The sequence below is a fragment of the Ischnura elegans genome, chromosome 3, assembly GCF_921293095.1.
Source record: "Ischnura elegans chromosome 3, ioIscEleg1.1, whole genome shotgun sequence".
NCBI lineage: Eukaryota > Metazoa > Arthropoda > Insecta > Odonata > Coenagrionidae > Ischnura > Ischnura elegans.
In genome coordinates, this window is record NC_060248.1 from 79,595,151 (window position 1) to 79,618,364 (window position 23,214).

Consider the following 23,214-nt stretch of genomic DNA (forward strand, 5'->3'; position numbering starts at 1 on the left):
ATAACCGGCTCCTCAAAATTCACCCGCGGCTGTTTATTCAAAATTTATCAAGGGTGAGTGCTTTGAATTCTCAGAGTGAGTTAATAAACAATCAGAAATAATACCCCACGGCTTGTTTTCGGCGAGGAGCATCATGACGGGTATACAGAGTTTTTAAATTTTGAAATGTTTTCATATGATAATACATAATGATGCGAATGATAACGATATAAACTCATTAAAAATGTGATTTCTTTGTGTTTACATATCAGTAACCATTATTATAATAAAAATATCGCGGATTTTACGCTATAAAATATCATAAAATGAAAATGAAACATAATTAGATACAAAAGGTTTTCTGACCTTTAGTGAAGAGTTAAGTCAGTAGAATTTTACGCATTTTTGATGCTTAAATCTTTGAAGAAAACCAGAATTTACTATTTGGATAATACGTGGAAAAGCCCATTAGGTATAAATAAAATAATAAATGTATTGATGAGGATCATTTAGCCCGAAAACCTCATGCAGAAGGTAAAAAAAATACCAGTAAAATAAGAAAACATTTTCGACTCTTCCTTCACCATAGCACTGGTACGACTACGATACAATTAATATGCGTTATTGGCACAAGGGGAAAAAATGTAGGCGATATAACATGGAGGGAGGTATATTAAAAGGGTAAGGGGTTTAAATAAATACGGGAGGGTTATGGAAGGGTTCATGCCATTTAGTGTATCTATTTGGGTGGTATAATGAAAGCGAGAATATTCCTTCGAAAAAATTAAAGAATACATCCCTACAATGTTGTATAGGTCCCGAAATGTTTATTCTACATTTTTCAAGCAAAGCAGGCTGCGAAAAAATATGCACCAATAAAACCACCGAGTTTATTTCGGAGCATTTCACTTCATCAATTATCACCACTTACTTAACCACAAAACAAGGTTCCTTTCCCCTAAGAGAACTTAACTTTTAGTGAGAGATCACAATCAGCATAATAAACAATAGGCCGTCGATTTTATGATTCCTACTATAACTCGAAAATAACATAATATATTAATGTTATATAATTAAAAACGTTTCCAATAGATGGCGTATAAAATTTCATAAGAGGAATCAATGAACAAATTCGCACGAGTTGGCTTTTTTATTTGTGTGAAGTGCCACATTGCGCAGCCCGCTGCAAAATACGTTTGAGCGTCAGATCATGTAATGAGGAGTACAAGATGTGACAATGGTAGACAGCCATCAATCGACAAATGACGACCACACCGCAAATGGAATAAAAGAAACGGGGACAGGCAGAGAAAAAATTGAAACTGACTACGCGCTGCGTCTCCTCGTTCATTTGTAACCAAACATCAGGACATGGGCGCCGGGCGAGAACTGATAGTGTGGTAGTGGTATAGAAATATTGAAATATGTCGTTCCCGTTGTTTTTTAATTTTTTGGAGCAGGTTATTGTGGTGTGTCACACTACGCATTTATTTTTTACCACCACGGTGCCCTAGATTAAGGGAAAAGCATGTGCAGTTCCATGGGCAAGGGGACGGGGCTGCAAAAACTTCGGACATATCACCAGAAATTCATCTCTTGAACGCAGGCGGAATTGCAGAAATTTTTAAACTGAAAGCCTTTCATTTATGGCACATTATTCGGCAAAGATAAAAGTTGTCCTTTCATGATATTCACGCTCCGTCAATCCACCTTGACGCATAATTACTCACAGCAAGAAACTAAATAAACAAAACGGTTACGTGGGGCAAACCACTGCTTTCTTCGATCATAGTTATGGCGCAAAGTTATCCAACAATAAAATTAAAAATGCTGTGCTCACAAAAGTACGACGGCCGTTTTTTTTCAAACTCCGATGCTCATGAACTGAAGACGATAAGAGAGTGAAGAGATTGATTAAAAATGATTTCTTGGTTAAATATTGAGCCAGGGACTTAGCCAGGAATTTCGATCCGGGGGGTCCAAAACCAGGGGGGGAAATTTTTTAAAAACAGGGTACTAAGAAGAGGGTTCTTAACTAATTTGAACACTTTTCATAATCGAAAAAACTTCATTTGTTAGAGAAAAATAATTGACAAATTCATGATTTTTCAGTATTTTGTTTTCTTTTATGAAGGGAAATAATCATCTGATTTGTGAATGAAAAATGTTGCTGTTTCTACAATTTGGAACTTTATTTTCCTGACTAGTTTCGATACACTGTATCATATTCATAGGACTAGCAGTACAAGTAGCCTCGCTGTGGGTTATATACCAAAAAGGGTATATAACCCACAATTTTTGGTATATAACCCACAGCGAGGCTACTTGTACTGCTAGTCCTATGAATATGATACAGTGTATCGAAACTGGTCAGTCAAAATAAAGTTCCAAATTGTAGAAACAGCAAAGTTTTTCATTTACAAATCAGTAAGATGGATTTCTACAACGTGAAGGCCTCTACTATTCAGTGCATCAAGGAAATAATCATGTTTTTATATTTGAGAGGGGGGAAGGTTCGAACCCCCCTGGCTACGCCACTGTATTAAGCACAGTAAATTGTGTACTTTCGACATAATTACCTCGGAAATTGGGGAATGGGTAGAGCGTAGGTACAATCTTTACTATACTTTCTTCATAGGATGTTGCCGCCAATGACTTCAAATGAATTTTGCCTTTGTCCTGAAGCTCATCGCCTGTTTAAAAATGCTTCACTCCTGGCCACATCTTCTTTCGGCGCAAAGATGGAAATCACACGGCACTAGGTCGGCATTACACGGCAGAAAATCGCAAATGTCACACTGAAATTGCTGAAGGAGCAGCTGGGCTACATCAGTGCCGAGATGAAGGGCGTTATCATGGATCAGAACACTTCCAGAAGTTAGCATGTCTCTTCTTTTGTTTTGAATAAGTATGGATGTAATGTTTCACACTCTTGCCACAGTGCATTAAAAAATCTCCTTTATCGGCATAAAGGTGAAGACATGTCAATGCTGAGGCCATTCGGCAAGTTTTCTGGCTGTCGCTCCGCAGTGCTCACTTGACGGGAGAATCAATTGACGCAGTGTAGTTAATGAGATTGCTACTAACCTTAAACTAACAACTTACGGTCAGAAATGACTTGAGCGTGTGGTACGGAGGATGTGTAATTGCCCTACCTGCCCAGTACCCGCCTGTCGCTTGTATGGTGTTTTTGCTGAGCGATCGGGGGTTGGAAAAAAACCGCCTTCGTATTAACACCTCCTACCTCACGGCTAAGTATTTTGTAAAAAAGAAAGGAAATTCGACTAAGCAACTCTTTTGCAACTGATTGACTCTACTAATTTACTTGATTTACAACTGATACTTGGAAGGCATCTGAGAGGTGTAGATTGGCATCTGGTTTCATAAAAATAATTTAATAGTGAACGTTTTCACCTGCACACGTGATTACCTATGGATTTATTAATAATATACTCACGATTCTCTTGGAAAATAACGAAATACCCCTCGCCAGTACTATTTCGTTTAAATTTATTGCAATTCCCCACGAGGTGATCATGTAATGTTATGAATTTCACAAAATTACACTGTAAAGCTGGCAGAGTCATGCAGATCATATTTTCGACAAGAATTTATGTCATGCGCACGAACTTTTATTTCATGAATGGTAATGATAATAATAACTGAGTATCTCAAGGAATAAAATTTACGTAATTTCCCAAATTTCGAAATGCCAGCATGAAATATTTCACGATAAAAGTCACTGTAAGCAGTATGCACATGAATGGCTTCCCAGAAATAGCTTAAACATTCCATACGATTGGTCATAAATACCGTATCTCGGCAACATACAGTAGAAAATATTCCCTGGCATCGTTCATAAAAAAGTGGGTACAACGGGCGGCGGTTTTCCGTCAACTCACGCGATCGGTTAAAATCGAAAAAAAACTCCAAACATACGATGACGTTATTGAGGACGGCTTTGGCTATCTTAACGACCAACCCTAATAAAAAAAAGAAACACCCCCAAGCGAATAAGAAAAACGCACCCGAGTATAAATTGTAACATCAGCATCCAAAAGTCAATGGGAGCACGACCGGCCCCTAACTCGACCAACTCCGAACGAGGCAAGAGGCACGAAAAATCATCGCTCAAAACGTTCGGCTCCCCGTTAAAAAATAAAGAAGCGTTTAGCGCACGGACCCCTGACGAACGACTGTTTATTGTTTGCATTTTGTTACTGCAAACGGGGAAGGGTTCCGACCGGGGAGGGAAGGCAGACTCCTGCCGTCGGAACGATGGAAGAGCTTACGCGATCGGAACTGCACTGTTGCGATATCCTTGTATCCGGTCAGTGGCAGTGACGGCACAGCACCGCGCCGTATCAAGAGAGGAGGAGGTGGGGATGAAAAACACGTAGCTAACTCGTGCCTCACCCCAATGATCACCGGCGTGCTTTCCCACACCATTCAGGGCAACGATATTCCAAACGCCCCCACCTCCTGCTGGGCACGCCCTAATGTCCCGTTCGCGATAAATTAACTTAGCGTAGCTTGACTTAACTCACTTGAACTTACTTACTTACTTACTCATGCTTTAACTAAATACCTTTGGAATTTCTCGCCAGTGCTACTCAAAGTAGGTGGCACTAAGAGATTTAATATAACCCTCTTAGTGCCGCGTGCCATTTTATCGGCTTTTATTTCTCAGCCGAAAAGTTCAAAGAGCCGAAATATCGCCTTTGAGGTGGTTAATTGTTCACATTAATAATTGTGCAGCAGTTAAACTCATGAAAAAAATGAGGAATAAAAAATAATAAATTAAGAGTAAAATATTAATAAAACATCATGTTAAAGAACAAAAAAAAAAGACGCAATTGAAATTTTGTCTCGAAGATGCTATATTTAGAGATGTTGCACTTGAAGTGATATAATTAATTTAAATACCTTTGGCATTTCTCACCATTGCCACTCAAAGCGGGCGGTACTAAAAGGGTTTAACATCATCCTGATCTACAAGTAAAATATCTCGCCAACAATTTGTGTTTTTCTCCACCAGTGACTATTCCAACCCAAATTAAGCCGCTTTAAGTTGACGTGAGCCAGTATACTTGCTTATCATGTCTTAAACTCCCTAATCATGCCGCCAAGTTAAGTCAAGTTACGTTGCTATAAACGAGGCCTAATCCATCTACCCCTTCCTTATAGACCCCGCACACACCCCTTCCACAATTTAACAACCCCTCCCCCCACCTTCAGTCTGCCCCAGTCAGCAGCATAGCATGAAGGGAAGCAGGCGGGGCAGGCGGGCCTGGGGCGCCCAAAAAGCGGATACGACTGAGCAAGCAAGATACAGGTGATGAGGAACCGCATCCAGTTGGGGGAGGTTTGGAGGGTGCCGATAGGGCAAAGGTGGGCGGAGGTGTTTTGGGTTGAAAGAAAGAGATTGGGGAAGGGGGTGGATGTATGGCGGGTGGTGGTGTCTGCTTGCTTGCTGAAGGGCTGGGTGAGGGATAAGGGATGATGCGGTCCACTGGATGCTGCGAGATAACCTGTTCTCTTCACCCTCCCCCCCGCAGCGCCATAGTTACCTACCTCCCGCGCCCATCCATAGCCTACACACACACACAACGTCACTCCTTCGGAAGGAGGGAAGATGGGACAAACAGCTGGTTGTCGTCGGTGCGTTAGCCTGTCATCAAGGGACACGATGGCAGCCGAGGACGACACTAAAAAGGGTGGCCGAGGGGAGGTAATTGACGAGGCCTTCCGAAGGGAGAAAGGAACTTTGGATATCCCCGAAAAATAATATCAAGGGCAGACGTGACAGACATGAATTCACATTCTTTTTAATTATTTCAACAAAGGTATTCATAACATCCCACCATATCTCACAATGACATATTTTTCAAGGAAATTCCCAATATTAGGGCATAACTAAATATATAACATTATGAGCCATAGCAAAAATCAGAGCATTCATAAGGCCAATAAGAGTCGTACGCTACAAATGATCATGATGACAGACATGATGCACCTAATTATGTTCACTAAAAGACTTTTATATTCCACAAAATGACTTTTACCCTTTTCCGAAACACAAATATGAATGGCTTGCCCACACGCATGTGTCTCGACTCATTCAACCGGTTGGAAACTAATTATTTATTTATGTTAAGGCCATTAATAATCCGTTGTTTGGATAGAATTTTTTCATTGCAATTAGTGATTAACATTGAATAAAATCACGCCCACAGGTGCAAATACTAACTTATTCTGTAACGAATTAAGCCTGTTTGAAGAGTCATCCAACTGAGATGAGTCATAGAAGTGTCTCAGAGAAACAATTGTCTACTAAATGTTTATCATAATTTGAATTAATATTTGAATAAATGGAAACTCTATGGTTTCATTAACAATGGCTGTAAGAATTCTTCATGAAAAATATCATTATGATTAATCAATAATTCACATTCTTATCTCATGTTTTCCAGTTGGGTGTGCAACCATTAGCACCCAACAAGCTCCTTCCCTCAAAACCAATTCCCGCAGTGATTAAGTGAACAAGGTGTTTTGATCACAGGTCCGCATAAGGTACAAGGTTAGTCTTAAGAGGTCACTCTAAGGGTAAATAAAACCATCTTTGTCATTCATGAGACGCAAACACTAATGAGCCTTCATTTTGGACACATTTCATCAAGGAAACGTGAATACTGCCGACAATGTCGATATGGCTGATGAAAATTTCCCTTTGTTACACCAGCAATGATGCAATGAAGTTAACTTGTTCTCATTTGAAGAATCAGAGGATATACACAGGTTCCTCAATGAACTAATGCACTAATTATGTATTCGAACGAACACATACTTTCAAGAGACAATCTCAACATTCTATGAGAATCAACGACACGACACCCATCCCTCCCAAAACGTACCACATCATGCTCCAAAATCTAAACCCTCCAAACTGCGTGGATTATTTTAATTTGGGCTAATTAATCTGTATTGATGTTTCCGTCGAAAGTATTAGTGAACATATTATTTACCAATGAAAATCACAATCAGTTTTCCTGATACACCGCAAAAATTAAAATATAAATTACGAATCTACCATAATGATGCTCATTTATTTATTTTGGTATGTTAATAGGTCAAAATATACTTGAATCAAAAAACATCCATCCAATCGATAGAGATGAGAATAATAAATGGATTCAGCTGAATTTTGACCCTGAATAACCTACGAACGTCCCGCCGGCTACAAGAGAATCTTTTCATAAATGTTGCTCGAGGATTGACGCTGAGCGCCGAAGATAAGAGCGGTTGGTACAGACGGGATTCACATTCTCGGCAAATGCAAAGGGAAAAGTCACGTGGTCAGCGTATCTGTATTGTATGCACATACAACCGACTTTCAGCTACCCTGGAGAAAGCAATATCGGTGAAATGCTAAATACGTTTGGGTTCGGCCCATTTTGCAGCGGTATGTGCCATCGCGGCGGTCTACCGACCCAGCCGCAACCCCATTTCTAAAGGATACACATTACCTTTGACTCTTTTCTAACTTCAGGGACATACTGTCCGTTTGCGGCAGTTGCAGATGCATATATGGTAGAAACATTTACCGACCATAATAGACGTTTTGATATATTGCGATAACGCCTTAATTTTGAAATCGAAGAATCTTCTCATTATTTCGAGTGCAGTCATAGGAAATTGGTTGTGAGTCTGATGCCGATAGAGACCCTTGTCTAACTTCAGGGACTCATATTTTCCGTTTGCAGCAATTTTAGACGCCTGGATATTCTAGAAAAAAATTACAGGCCGTAATAGACGATATTGATGGATATTATATTCTAAAATTTCGATACTAAAATTCTTCGGTTTTAAAATCGAAGAATCTGCTCATTATTTTAAGCGCATCTAAATGAAATTAGCTCTCAGACTAGTGCCAATTTATAATGTTGTAATTCAATATCAAAAGGCATGAATTTCAAAGTCAATAAACATGAAAAACAGAGCAAGACTAAACAATAAAAGGTAGGTAAAAGAAAGGTAGATAGACAAGCACGGATACTGCCCTTGTAGTAGTTTTTCTATAAGCTTTCCTTGAAAGCACTTACGGTGTACTGGTAAGTTAAATGGTATCCTATTCTATTATTTTCCACACACCATTTATAGGCGCAACACTAGGAATCAGTGAAAAAGTCTTGCAAAATATCGTCCTATGAGACAGCTACAAATATTCAGAATCTTATCCAAACTCAATCTTCAAAATGGTTTAAATTAATGAGCAGATTCTTCAATTTTAAAACCAAAGAATTTTAGAATCGAAATCATATAATCGAATATCTATCAATATCGTCTATTACGGCCGGTAATTTTTTAAAGAATATCCATGCGTTTAAAAACTGCTGCAAACGGAAAAGATGAGTCCCTGAAGTTAGCTCAATGTTGATATCACTGTTCCGTAGTTGATCCAAGTCATCATAATAAATTATATGACTAATGATATGATGCAATATGGAGATTTTACTATAATGCTGTTAGTTTTCAAAGTCTAATATGTAATAAAATAGGACAGGCCTATGGGAGTGATAAGTTCCCTCAGTGAATAAGTTTCATTCTCGATTCAAAACGAATGTTCCATTCCAAGCGAGGAAAACACATCAAATTATATTTGAGGAAGGCCGGGCGACTCATTAAGGCAAGTGAGTACGGCACGAATATTACAAAGAAGGATTCTCAAGACCTCTAAATGTGTTGTCATCCGTCGCACATTTAAATGGGTTTCCAAAAGTCGCCATACGCATCGCTGACAGACAAATTGATCCGAGTTTCACCGGAAAATAAAGTAAAATTACGGGTGTTAACGAAATTTATGTACATGATGATATGACCTATGAAATTAATTGTTTGCGATTCACCATTTCTAGGCGCAACTATTTGAATCAGCCATAGAATGGTCCAAAATAACGCCTTATGAGACAGCGACTAAAATTAAAAAAACCTCAGCCTAAATCAATATTCAAAAATAAATTCCTTAGCACAACCCCTCCCCAAAGATCCGCCACTGCCTCGAATCAAAACGAAAGTTTCATTCCAACCTTAGAAACACCTCAAATTTGCAATTGAAGAGGCTGGGCGACTCATCAAGGCAAGGGAGTACGAAATCGACGATCTGAACAATTGCCTCGGAGCTTGCGCGCAAACGCCACACAGGTGGTTGCTGCCCTTCTCCCTACGAGTCCGAATTCCCTCGCGGACGACTCACCGCCTTCCGTAGCGCAAATCCCGCACTTGCTTGCGACAACGCGCGACACTTCCGTCTCCCGAAGCGAGAGAGAGAGACCTCCCGCTCGTAAAATCCGAACCTATAAACCGTCGATTATCGCCTCGCTTCAACTTCTCGCTCCGGCCACGAGAGCCCTTCACTGTCGCCCATTCCCAACATAACTGGAGCCGGAACAAACGACTCTGCAGTGCGAGACTGAACGATCGCAAAGGGCCATTTCCACTTTTGCAAACAACACTTGACACGCACACGAACGTACATACTGCGTAAGTACTGCTAAGGGGGTGGATGGATGTCCCCACCTCAGCGATCACATTCCGCGGCGTTTGCCGACTGAAATTACAGTCAAGGTAGACGTAAGGTGGATACCTCATGAACGCTTTCATTTCTTACGTGCTTGTAACGGGTTCCACTGCGCACAAATAACAAAATACCTCCTCCGTGACTGATTAGATAAATCGGTTTCTTTTTGTTGACTTCAATTATTTGACAATTACTGACGTGTCGGAGTATAGATCTGAGAATAATATGCAAAATTGATTGCTATTGTTACGTTTCGATACATCTTTTATATCTTCTTTAGGGCCATGAATGATAATGTTACATTAAATTGATATATGAAGGCATGAAAGATTGAATGAGATGATAATAATATCTAATTCAACCTTTCATGCCTTCATGTATCAATGTAATGCAACCATTATCATCCATAGACATGAAGAAGATATAAGAAATACATCAAAACGTCGGCATGCAATTTCGTAAATCATTCTCAGGCCTATACTCCGACTCATTAGTCATCATTAAATAATTGAGGTTAGGAAAAAAACGATTTATCTAATCAACCAAGGAGCACAACAAATCATCACTTAAATGCCAAGAAAAATAAATCGAAATACCTCCTCCTTTTGCTGCTATGCTATGCTATTCTTATGAGAAAAGTGCGTTTTTCGTTATTTTAAGGTTGGTTGCATTGAAAATAATCGTGTCATGTAAATGCTTTACATAAATAAATACATTAGTTTTGGCCTTATGTTAATAATTAAAACCACATTGTTCCGCTGATCTTACACTGACCATAGTTTAATAAAACATTGTCTCGCAATAAACTTCTACATTAACGTAAAACTAAGGCATGAAATTAACCAGAACCTACCTATGACTGACGAAAAGTGATTGGGGAAATTGTTTTTTCAGCCTTTAGAGCAGATTATATTGTGATCTCGGCAACAATTCTTAAAAAAATATCTTTACTGACTCCGATGACAGGATTCATGATAACTGCCCATGGTTCAACCTTCGGTATGAGTAATTATTTTTTTCCTCGAGGCTATTCACGTGGAACCCAATTGTATCCTTGATCGAACTCGTATGGACAGAAATACTGGGTGAGCTCATGTCTTAAACCAGAGTCTTGGCCTGATTATAAAAAATATTAGATAATAAACGTTTGGCATGATAACTTTTTCTGGGTCTATATCAAAGACGGAGTCTTCACCACATCAGTTGCTGACGTCGACGAAATGAAGGCTAGGATACAAGCTGTTGTGGATACTGAGACCGAAAACATGTTAAAAACACCTGGCAGGAACTGGAATGCCGCTTTGACATTGTCCGAGCTACCAATTGGGCACACGTTGAAATTTACTAACGTAAGTGGTCTTAAAAAAACAAGTGACACTGACCTATGTAACAGCATCAAATTGAAATTATTTTACCAAACGGTTATTCTATAATAAATTGTTATAACTAGAGCAAGACTATATGCTCACCATGTACTACCACTCTTGAGAGACTCGTATTGGAACTCAAACCCATCGAACACTTTCGATCGCCTGCATTTCTCTCCCTCGCGATAAACCCCATCCCCCATCTTTCGAGTTCACCGATTCCCCCAGCCAGGAGCCGACAAGGAAAAAAATACAATCCCCGCGATAATACCCACACGAGTCTCCAAACCTTTTATATTTCATTACGAAAGAAAAAGGAGGCGGGAGAATGAACGGAGGGAACCGTGTGGGTCCCGTCATGAGGGCGGTCTCAGCGCGACCTGGCAGTCGGAGAAAGACACTGCTGGAAGGGGTTGAGAGCGAATTCATCGTGCGGGGGTAGAAGGATTTGAAGATCTTCAGAAGAAGGCGGGTCTGGTTAACCTTTGGATCTTACGCCGTTGAACTCAAGATGGGTGGTCCTAGAAACTAAGTAGGGCCGTGTAATTTTCATGCAAATTTCCAAACATGGTCAGCTATTTCTACCTCATCGACTAACGACCAGAAAGAAATAGGCTGGAGTAGGTATTGTCGTTAATAAAATGAAAAACTTTTTTGTGTTCCACCAATTTATTTTAAGGTTCTATTAGTATCGACGCCGCGGCTCCACAATCAAGTACCTAACATTAAAGAAGCTGAGCCTGAGAAAATATGGTATTCTGGAATATTATATCTAGAAATTTCAGTTTAAAAAATACGTTTCATAAAATTTCTATTGAAATTATGATTATTGCAAGAAAAAATTAGTTCCACTAAAAAAATAAATAATATTTCTTCCTTTAATTAAATACATCTAAAAATCGTATCATTAAAATACAAATTAGTATAAAAGTTACAAATAGCTATTTCTATTAAAGTTTCAGCTTTTCACTTTAATCGCATGTTATAATATTTTATTCGCTAAAACGTTGAAGGTGTGGTACTCTCAGCTGAAATTATTCATTTCTATAATTAAGTTAGCCCTCAACAGTTGCGTTTCTTGATTTCTTCTTGATCAATACGAAGGTATAATTTGAAAAAATATACAAGTCCAAAGGGAAAAATTAGTAATGGAAAGCATTAGCAGAAGTAAGACTTGGGTTTGTTGAACATTAAGTAAGAAAGACAAATTTTGCCCACAAGAGAAAAAGAGAGCCCGAGAAGGACTATCATCCTATTGGCACGAAGCACGGGAGAAGGTTAGGGCAACTAAAGACGGAGGAAAACAGAAGGAGAAAGTAATCTAGCGTAAAAAACTGAAAATTGGAAAGATAATGAACACAGGAGAAAGATAAAGAAATGTTAACAGATAAACTATATATGGAAAGGCGAAAATAACAAGATTTTGGGAGAAAGAGGAAACGGGGAATGGAACACATTTTGGTTCATTTATAATTTACTCCACTTAATGAGACGACGAACGAATGGAGAGCTTACTTACGCCAAATAAACATTTCTATAAGAGAGATGGCGATTGACGATTAACAGCGAAACCTGGAATAAAAGATAAGCTCGTGTTTCTCTTCCTTTCTATTTTTGCACTCATAACACGGCGATTGGAAACAATTACGAGGAAACTCTAAAGCCTGAAACATCACAGAAAATGGAAAAGCCGGAAAGGACGGACTAAGAGAGATAATGAGGATAGAAACCAGGAAATAAAACACACTGGAAAGACATAGGAGGAAGTAATGTCATGTAGACTCTCAAACAAATCAACAAGATGATTTTGAATGGCAATATGAAAAACTTTTGTTACCGGGCATCTTATACGCAAAATTCTCCTCAATTAGTCTCGTGTGGAATAATAGATAATAAAAGTAACAACAGTACAGCTAGATGCATGAAAGTATCTTACTAAAATGGGAGAATGGCAATAGCTCTCTTTCAGGCAGGATTGATCATCTTCATTAAGTATTGAAAACGGTTACCGTAAGTACGAAGCGTGCGGCGCACATGTAGTACTTCTAAATAAAACATATAAATAAAAAAACAACAAGCCCCCTAAGATTCCTGTAGGAAAAGGAATGCTTAAGGAATGATGAAAAGGTAAGGATGGATAAAATTGCCGTAAATGTAACGAGTGTTTCAGAATTCCAAGAGCGAACTTGCTGCCCGACCAGCATGGATATAACGAAAGAGAACGGAAAAAAACGTTGAGGAGGGAGAGAAGACGAAGAAGAGACGAGGGGATTGCATGAGGGTCTTGAGGAACATGGCTGGAAGGAGGAAAGAAAGCAAGCCCTTCTCACAGACGGCTGCTCCGATTCACCCTCCTTCGTCATCTCCCCGGTAACCTTCCACCGCTACACCCAATTGCCTCGGGACCCCCATGAGACACGCGCGGGACGAAAGAGCATGGGGAGCAGTATAGGGAGAACCTGCGGAGGGAGGGCCTTGGTTGGGTGGAGGGGTTGGGAATGTCTGGGGGCGACGGAGGAGGGGGGCGGGTCACACGGCGTCATGGGGGCACCCGTATTAGCGTGGGGAGGAGAGGGGCGGGACGTACGTACGTCGGAGACCTACTGGAGAGGACGAAAGCACCGAAGAGGAGTTATCCCGCGTACAGCTGGGGGTTGGTGGCGGCAACTGTACCCGCGAGAGCATCCACCAATGATTGGAATAATTAATGTAATGTGCTACTGGCGAAAAAAAAACAAAAATACGTCTCGAAAAGAAGTGTAATCACAAATGAATATGTCGCTGAGTTCAAGTCTTTGGGATTAAAAACACATTTGCATGACATTTAAGCTTTAGTTTTACTCATTGACATTAATGGGTATCATCATTGAGTGTGAATATCTTTGTGAATGACTTGTGTTCGATAATGTCCCATCCAAGGCTATAATTGTGTATCCCCAGGAGATTTAGAGGTTTATCCTAAATTTAAACGGGTAATTCAACGCGTAGGAAGACAAAATATTACCAGACTCCAGAGAGTTTTGCGTTCTCTTAAGTTGCATAGACTAGTAGTCAGGGAAAAAGACGGGCCGAGAGGTTGTAGATGCCACACCTTAATTTCTTATGAATTTTTTGTAAAGAAATTCTAGAAAATCAATATATGAGAGGTTTAAAATTGTTCTTTATGAAGGAATATGTCAAAAGACTAAATAAAATTTCCGTTTAAAGTTGGAAGAAAAAATGTTTACCGAGGGCTCGACTAAAACACTCTTTGCCTATCTCTCGGCGTTTCTTTGCACCTTAGATAATCCCGGAAGACAATAATCCAGCCAGTTTTACTCTAAACTTTAATTGGCATTTGAATTTACTGTATTCTGACTTATTCATCCAATAACAAGAACATAATGTGTGACAACATTGATTTTCTCGAAAAAAACGACAAAAATATTAATAATATTAAGATAGCGTATAACCCCCCCCCCCCTTTTCCCTTTTGACCTCACTTACTTTCACTGACAGTTTTTTTTACTTACGAGAACGTATCAATCCCTCGTGTTTGGTCATATTTTGCCTTTTTACGAGTTAAATTACCCGCTTACAACTAAGAATTTATCTTGAAATTTTCCGGGGATATAAAATCAAAGTCTTTGATCATCTTCTCCTGGATGCGGCAATATCAAACACGATTCATTCACTTATGCATTTGCTCTCAGTGATGACATCCATTAATATTAATGAGTAAGACACTCTTAGGGAGATTGAAACCAATCTAAAGCTTATATTTTCAAACAAATGTTTTTTAGGTCCTATGATTTGAAATTAATGGCATTGACATGAAACCATAGTGATTATACTCAAATACAGCATTGAATTACTATTAACTTTTAACGAAATATGGTGGCAATCCCACGTTTAATTTTTATCGTGTTTACATTAACAGAACAAGCTTAGCAATAATTTTTAGACAGAAGGACAATCGTATTCTAGTTATATCAACATTTTTCTTCTGCCTAGCATCGCCATTATATGCAATATATAAAAATCCAATGTGTCAAAGTAATTATTTTCAAATGCAATATCCAGAAAATATAGGTAATCCACTCTTTTACAATGTCGCTGACACAGTCAACTTTTAATTAATTATAAATAGAAGTGCAATATCTAATTCATTGAGACTCATGAGACCTATTTGCGTCATTAAACTGCGTTAAACAACGATGTAAGACACACTTGACGTCAATCTAACCCCTAATCCATATCTCCTCTTCATGCCGATTGCATTATTTCCTTTTCGTGAAGTAATATTTCTAATTGACCACAAGGAGACACATTTTTTTTCAATAACATTCATGCATTGAAATTAGTATGGATAAAAATATTTGACGATATCGCAATTTACTGAAATGACAATTATTCAACGAGATATTTATTTCCTTTGCAGAAGAGGAAATTTTCGAAAAAATATGTGACAAGTGGTCAATATCCGAATTTACAAACAAGTAAACTAAAAAAGAAAATAGTCAAAGCTAGACCGCAATGAGTTACAACTAATTAGCCATGGTCAAATGAAATGTTTCTGTGATATCATATTTATATTTAATTAGTCATACGGTATAAAAACTGCAAAAAAATAACTATTTCCTTCAGCCTAATGAAGAGATGAAAAAAAAAACACTTCAAAGGTATCATGACAAACAGCCTTTTAAACACACGAGCTCGGTGTTAATTTTGACTGAAGTAAAAAAATGCACAATAATTACCCACTCGGAAATGAAAACATCATGTGTGTCAAATATTTCTCACAATAGTGACATTTAAAATGGATCCAATCATTCATGAAATATTATATGCCCTCAAGAGAGAGTTCCGGTCATGCCAGCCACTGTGAAATAAAACGAATACGCTGCCGTAACAAAAGGAACTTTATGAGGACTGCGTGCGAAAATGGACTTAAAAAAAGTAAGTTTCATCCTTAAATAGAAATATTTCTGTGTAAATAGGCATTCTTTATAATAATTCCGATAACAAAAAATTGAGTATGGCTGAAAATTAGTTCAGCCATCGACTAATGACTGAATGAGGCAGCAGAATGCAATTTTACCAACTAAAACAACCCTATCTACCAAGCCATTGAATATATCGTGAATATTTGAACTTTCCTTGAAAATTCCTCCTCTCCACGATATAGGTACTTACGGTAGTTCAGGTGAGGATGGGAATTTTTAAATACAGTTAGAGCAAAGATGACCTCCCTTTTTTTGCCAATCTATTAGTATTCGACAATGACTGAAGCTGACAATATAATCGTATGCATTGATTTATGGCACAAAGAGGTTTAAAAAATCAGCCACAGTTATTGAGATAATTAATTACATCGAATTTCTGCGACTTATTATACCAAGAAGCCTTTCTTTAATAATAATCTATTACCATTTGCTTGTATAAAAGGAGTGATTTCTCGCTCAACGCACCCCTTATTATAAGTTTTAAGAAATCAATTTTACGATCCAAGGCTGACCCCAATCTGACAATTCAATAAAAGTTATTTCATGGGATTATTCTCAAATATGTATATCTATTATACCCATATTCCTCCAATCCAGTCTTAGGGCTGTAATTTTCATGAAAAATCACTTATTACATAATCAGTTGTCAATAATCCAAATATGATAAGCAATCTAGTTTACCTATTTTCCTTAAAGATAATGCGAAAAAAAATTGAAAAGTCCTAGACGAAGGAATGTCGCCAAAAGGTTCTGCTTCGCGTGCATAGTGGTGGAGAATCACTTGCATTAGATTCGTCCGCCGTGCCCCAAAAGGCTCTCCAAACGTTTTAATGAGGGAGTAAAATGGAGCAAGCATGCGGGTAAGCAAATATGCGGGACGCTGGATGAGCTCAATAACAAGGCTGCACTCATTTTTTCATCGGTTAATGCACGTTCTTTACCAAATAAATACTTCCTATCCTTCTCACAACCTCTTTTATCTTAATAAAATAGCAAATTATAATAAAAATAACGTAGCCAACCATCAAAGACGGAAAAATTTATGTCAAGGAAGGGCCAATGAATTTCACTACCCCCTTGCAACCTTAAGATGTTCGGCCGGTTTTTGTAAAATACAAAAATGAACATATTTTAAAACAGCATCAACACTACGATTCATGATACGACCCAAATAAAAATAAGTATATACTGAAATACAATGCCACCAATTTTGGGCCAAATGTTGTCTGAGCCATGGTAGATCAATCTGCCAAAAGCATTCCTGGAGACTAAATAACTCTCATATGTATTGTAATATACAATGAAGAAATAATATTAATCCTAATATTTTCTAAAGGACTTATTTCGGAGGCACAGAACCTTACTCCATTGGTCATAATTTTCGCCATGAAACCTAGTCCAACGAAAGATTGTAAACTTGATTGTAAAGAAACTTGTGCGCAAACAAACGCTGGAAAATAAGCATAATAGAATGAGGCAATAGCAAATGAAGCAAAATCAAAATGAAGTACTTGAATAAAGAAGGGTTTAAGTTAAAAGATATCCAAGAAACTTGGTATGAGCCAATTACAAACACTCAACGTCATGATGCAACAGCCTAAAACTTAAATGGGACGTATTAAATTATTCCTGAGTCACTAAAAAAAGTAACCAATGTAGTTTTTCAATGAATGGAATAAATTCTTCGATATTTAAAATAGAAATACTGGAAAAAAGAAGTATGTCCTCAAGCTAATTCAAACGGACGTCCAGACTTCGCTGACAAATCCCCACGGGTACGACCCAGATGAGGTTCACACATAACGTCCATAATAGGCTTCTCTGTTGACCCTTCCTATCACCCAAATCCTCCTGCATTTAAACGATAACGATACTGGAGTTGACCGAAGCCCTCCTAGAGTATCTCGCAGCACTATTAGAGCTTCTTACTTAATAGATTAATTAGAGGAAGTCATATAGCCACGTCACGCAACGGCTGACGTCATAGTGACGCTAGAATATCTGTGGTACATATCCTCAAAAGCCTTCAATATTCGTGTGCTTATCACCTGTTTCTTAAGTAAAACGTTTTGAATAACTGAAAATAGTAAAAATATGAAATTCTATTATTTCCTCCATTCTTAAAAAAAATTTATTTATCACGGCAAGGCATGGTTCATTATGTCTTCACTTGAAAAAAAAGTCGACCAAACTAGTTTTCCTCGAAAAAAATCCATTTCACATAAAAATATATCCATAGAAATCCGACATTAAAACATCAATATTGCATTTTTGTCAAGCATTCTCGTCATTGTTCCCCGAGCATACCGGACGAATACCGAAGATTATTATATTTTAAGTCTTAATTTGGAAAAACGTATTAAGTTGCTGTTTCTTGCTTATGATGAATGGACTTATCCTAATATTTGATAAGTAAAATTATATTGTAAACGTTACTACCTTGTTAACCATGTTGGAAACCAAAGGCAGTTCGCCCAAATTGGCACATAATTTCATTCTACACCTCTACCCAAGTACTCCGGTAAGGATTATATTAGGTTAAATTTTTTTAATGTAATTACCAATAAATCGATGTCAGCTAAATTTCCCTCGAAATTAGGCACTCTCATTCACAGCATTGCGCATGCGCGGTACATTTTTGTCAGGACGCATTGCATCGGAAAGTGATTAAAATTCAGCTGAGCTTTTCAGATTTGAAAGCAAGACCTTAAACCAACAAGCAGACCTTTGCAACGGCTGTCAAATATGATTGCAGTAGCGGGATTCGCGGGATATTTTGCAGCGCTTGGCGGCACGCCGAGTTCCATGTTGATTGCCTTAAAAACGCGATTCCATCAAAGGATTGAAAATTACTTTTCACAAAAAGCAGGTGATAACTTTCGCGTTTTTATTATTCTAAAATTACAAGATAATAGCTTAGTGAGGAAGATTATATTTTTCGTCCTAATTTATCTTTTTCTTCCATCTTTCGCATTCTTTTAATGAATGGCGATTATAGATTTAAACGAACATGAGTCAAAAAAGCATCCATGCCATTTCCTGTATGGCATACCATACAGAAAATACTCCCTTTACAATATTATGAATCTGTAATATTTGTGGACGAGGAATCAGCTGCTAGAGCCATAGCGTATGTAAATGTCGCGACGCTGATAATAATATGTTTTGTTAGCATATTAGGCGAAGCGATACTTAATTGGTAATACATTGTGCGGATGGGAAAAAAAATCTCCGAACTTGAGATTTTAAAAAAGCATGCCCTGATTCAATTCAGCTCGTAGACCGAATTCATCGTATATCCAACCAATCGTAATTCGGGAGTCGACTATAAGGAAAATGCCCTACCTTTCGATCTCGTCCGCGCCGAAGAGTTGGAGGAGGGAGGCGATGGACCCCTGGACTTGCCTGACGACCCACTGCCGGCGGTGTTGCTGGCTGGCGTCCCGTTGGTGGTGGACGAGTTGGTGCCGGCCACGACCGCGTCATCCTTGACCACCGATGGGCACGGGGGCGATGAGGATGTGGAGCAGGGCGGCTCCCGGTCGGGAACCTCCTCTTTGATCACCTTGGGCTCCATCGCGAGGGAGAGCACCACCGCCTTGGCGCTGCTGCCGCCGCTGCTACTGCTGCTGTTGTTGTGCGGACCGCGGGGCCTGCCGCCCCCGCCGCCGCCTCCCCGGCTCCTCGACCCCCGCCCCCCGCGGACCTTCGGCTGAGGAGTATCCACCGCCGCTCTATGTATGAAGGGAAATAGAAGAGAAAGAAAAATTATATAATAAATAAATTTTATGATCCAAAGCTGAACCCAATATGAGGTTTTTTCAAATAAAAACTATTTCGTTGGATTATTCTAAGTTATATAGCTATTACGCCGCATTTCCAATATTTTCATTCCGTCTTACGACTATAATTTCCATGCAAAATCACTTTGTTCATTACATTATGAGTTAAATATGACTCATATACACGTCATTCATTCTGCATGTAGGTACCTCTGGTAGATATTTTTGCTTATCCCTATAATTGGTGCGTGCTTGACTAAGTGACTAGCATTATTTCGATCGGTTTTCACTATGATGAGTTTATCTTGGCCACGGGATTAGAATTTCAGTTTTTGAATTTTTTCACTTTGGCGAATCATTATGAGGGCTCATTTTTTCGGTGGAAAAAGATGAAAAACCCAGCAATTCTGATCGCGTTGCAGAAACCTAGGAAGTAACCGCTCATAATAAAAGCCGAACGGAGTGATGCAGAAGAAGCTGAAAACTATTAAAAACTTGAGACGTTTTCTATGCTCAGGAAGGTTTCAAATACGCTCTTTGATCCCATCAAACAACAGATGCACTTACCATAAACTTTTATATAATTGCAGTTTGCTAGAATATATTCATGAATACTTAAGAATAGATGCGCTTTCAACCATATTTTTATGATTATATTTGCTTGTATTTTATTATTGTGAGAACCTTCATACTTGATTTTCTGTTCCCAATTCAATCACTTGAAAATCCAAGACCAAAATCAGAAATAAGAATTGCGTCTAAGCGAAACGACAGCAACCCGTGATGTTGGGTTCACATTAATGGAAAAGCGTCGCACCTGCGATGAAAACAGATATTTAATATTCGGTTTGGAGAGTTACGACGCCACTTTCATTTCTGTTTGCCCTGGCACGCCCTCATATCGGGACATAATCCGATCCTTTCATGTGACGGAGTACCAGCTTGAAGGCAAGAAAGTAAAGTGCATATAAATGAGAAATAAAACCGTTCGATTTCGCTCTGCAACCTCAAGAGGATTTTAGCACAAACAGAATTCCAATAAGACTGAAAATCAAATATCTCATAACTGGAAATGGCTCTAGAATAGTGAATGTATTGATTTTTAAGTGCAGTAATTTGAAAATTTTCTCTCAAATTGAAATATGTAGATAATTTTGATGCTTATTCCAGTTGAAAATTCTCATTGATTTTCCAAAGAATTAAGTTTCTAAAAGGTATCGCTTTATAAAATTTCATCATCATCATTAGTCAGCAATCCTATGATTGGTTTTTACACAGCTCTCCATTTCTCTCTCCCATCCGCAAGCCTTTTTATAGCGATTTAATTCTTCTCTTTTACATCCTTAATAACCTGTCCGATGGCACGATGAAAATATAGATAGTCAATTTCGTATTAATTATAGCAATAGTGTTACTATCCGAATTTTCTATTGCTATAATTGCGAAATTTTCCTGAGAAACATTTCCCCCCCTTCAGCCTAATTTCAACAAAAATATGTTAAATAATACGTTTCCTTACATCATAACACGAAAAAGTACACGTGATGATTATAAAGACACTTAATTCTCGACACTATGGTTTCCCTGGGTACAAGCAAAGGTTGAAATGCCACTTAAAAATGGGTTCAATAATCAAGAGGGTTGTTACAATAAGAAACGCCAATCAGATCCGATCGATAAAATCTTATGCAAAATCCTATGGCCACGCTACTCTTGGAGGAAATCTCACTTCCTTTCCTCCACAGTTGTAGGGCGCCGCCAAAATCGATTTTCAATTGTTCTGGATGCTGGAAGAGAAGGAGCTTTGGAGGGATGCAGGTGAATCTATGAGAACCTATCCATGGTGCTCTCTCCACAAATAATAGTAATATAAAATCCCGTCACATTTTTTACGGCCATCGGAAATTGCAGCGTAATCCACGGCGTGCATTACAGTCACGTGCTCTCAGTGACGTCCAATGCAATTTACGCATTTGCCGCCATGGAGCATGTGCTCGTATTCCGATGGAACAGCTGCGTTGCTAAAATTTCTTTCATTTCCAACCAAATATTGTCAGAAAGTATAATAGCCTTCATAGTTTTAAATTCCTTTGCCTATCGAATAATTGGTGGTTTAAAGTTGAATTATTTTCTTTGCGGATTTAGGCCATTAGCTTAAGATTCACAGAAGGCTCAGTAGAATACACAAAAATATGAATGAATCCATATTGGCATCCCTTCACCGTGTGTTTGAATGTAATATTTTATTATCATTAATTTCGGAAAAAATTCTTTTTATTATTTACCGCTAAAATACAATATATTTGATGCTACAATCTTAAATTTTAAATAGTACTTTCAAATAGGTTCCCAAAAAGATTGACGGAAAATGTTTTTGACTATTCCATTAATAAATGTACCGTCATACGATTTATCTAATTAGAGTTAACGAAAATTATTAAAATGCAGCCAAGTTCCACTTGAAATGAACAATTATTGAGGGGGAATTAGTTAGATGGCTGCTCGGAAATCCAAATTGCCTTGTCATCAAAGGTACCAATTCTCACTCTTGGTCTTACCAAACATTACCGTTTAATACAGAAATTATTTTTATCAAGATATTGAGATTCAATAGTTCAACTTAGTCAATGATAGAGTATATAGATTGAAGTAATAAAAAATAATTATCTATTGAATATGATCGGTCGTTGATATTCGAGCGAGTAAAGCTTGATTGAGAACTCAGCTAGCCATCTACCCTTGGTTGAATATCAACAATCAGCAGCCTATCGATAGTCAATACACTTCCAGCCATCGGCATATGTATTACCTGCAACAATTGATAAAAAGCCAACTGATAAATGACAATTAGGTGACCAGCAAATATCATTTTCAAAATTAAATTTCTATCTCCTTTTCCTCATAATCGACAGTCACCATCGTACCACTCTTCGCCTAGACTATCAACGAATCATACAACAGTTATTGACGATAAGTTGACAAGTGACAATCGGATGGCTATTAGTTAAAAAATTAAACTTCTCTCTCCCGGCCATCATGATCAAGAGTTACCATCGTACGGCGGTTCGCTTAGGCCATTAACGAATCTCACTACGGCTGCAAATACCATGGACATGACTGCTTCGATTAATCGAAACATTGGATAAGCCTACCCTCATCTTAACTCCCTCAACAAAAACAGCCACCGCCCCTCATACAGGCCTCCGCAAATCCACCATACTCATACAACCCCACCCCACCCCACTCCTAGTGCCCGCTCCAACCTTGGCACAGCTGGTGTGGTTTTTTTCATTCCTCTCTCGGGCAACCAAACCACCCCCACTGCAACCCTCCCTGCCCCACCCTCACCCCACCATCGAACCGAATATCCCTCCAACCCCCACCACCGCCCCTCTTTATCGCCCCGCAGAAATCCACCGCCGTCCATTCCCCGTCACTCCCTGGAAATCCCACCATACCCTCCCCCTCCTGCGGCACCCCCAACCCCATCTACCCCACGTCCCCCCCCCCCCCACATATTTATT

General features: G+C 38.7%; 1 protein-coding gene across 2 annotated transcripts in view; it reads right to left on the minus strand.

Moving 5' to 3' along the window:
* LOC124156058 (protein CBFA2T1) overlaps window positions 1-23,214 on the minus strand; it is a 379,763-nt gene that overhangs the window by 315,795 nt on the left and 40,754 nt on the right. For both annotated transcript variants that reach the window (XM_046530366.1, XM_046530365.1), the window contains exon 2: window positions 19,254-19,642. In XM_046530366.1, the coding sequence (XP_046386322.1) occupies window positions 19,254-19,642 (389 nt within the window). The remainder of the gene's footprint in view (window positions 1-19,253; window positions 19,643-23,214) is intronic.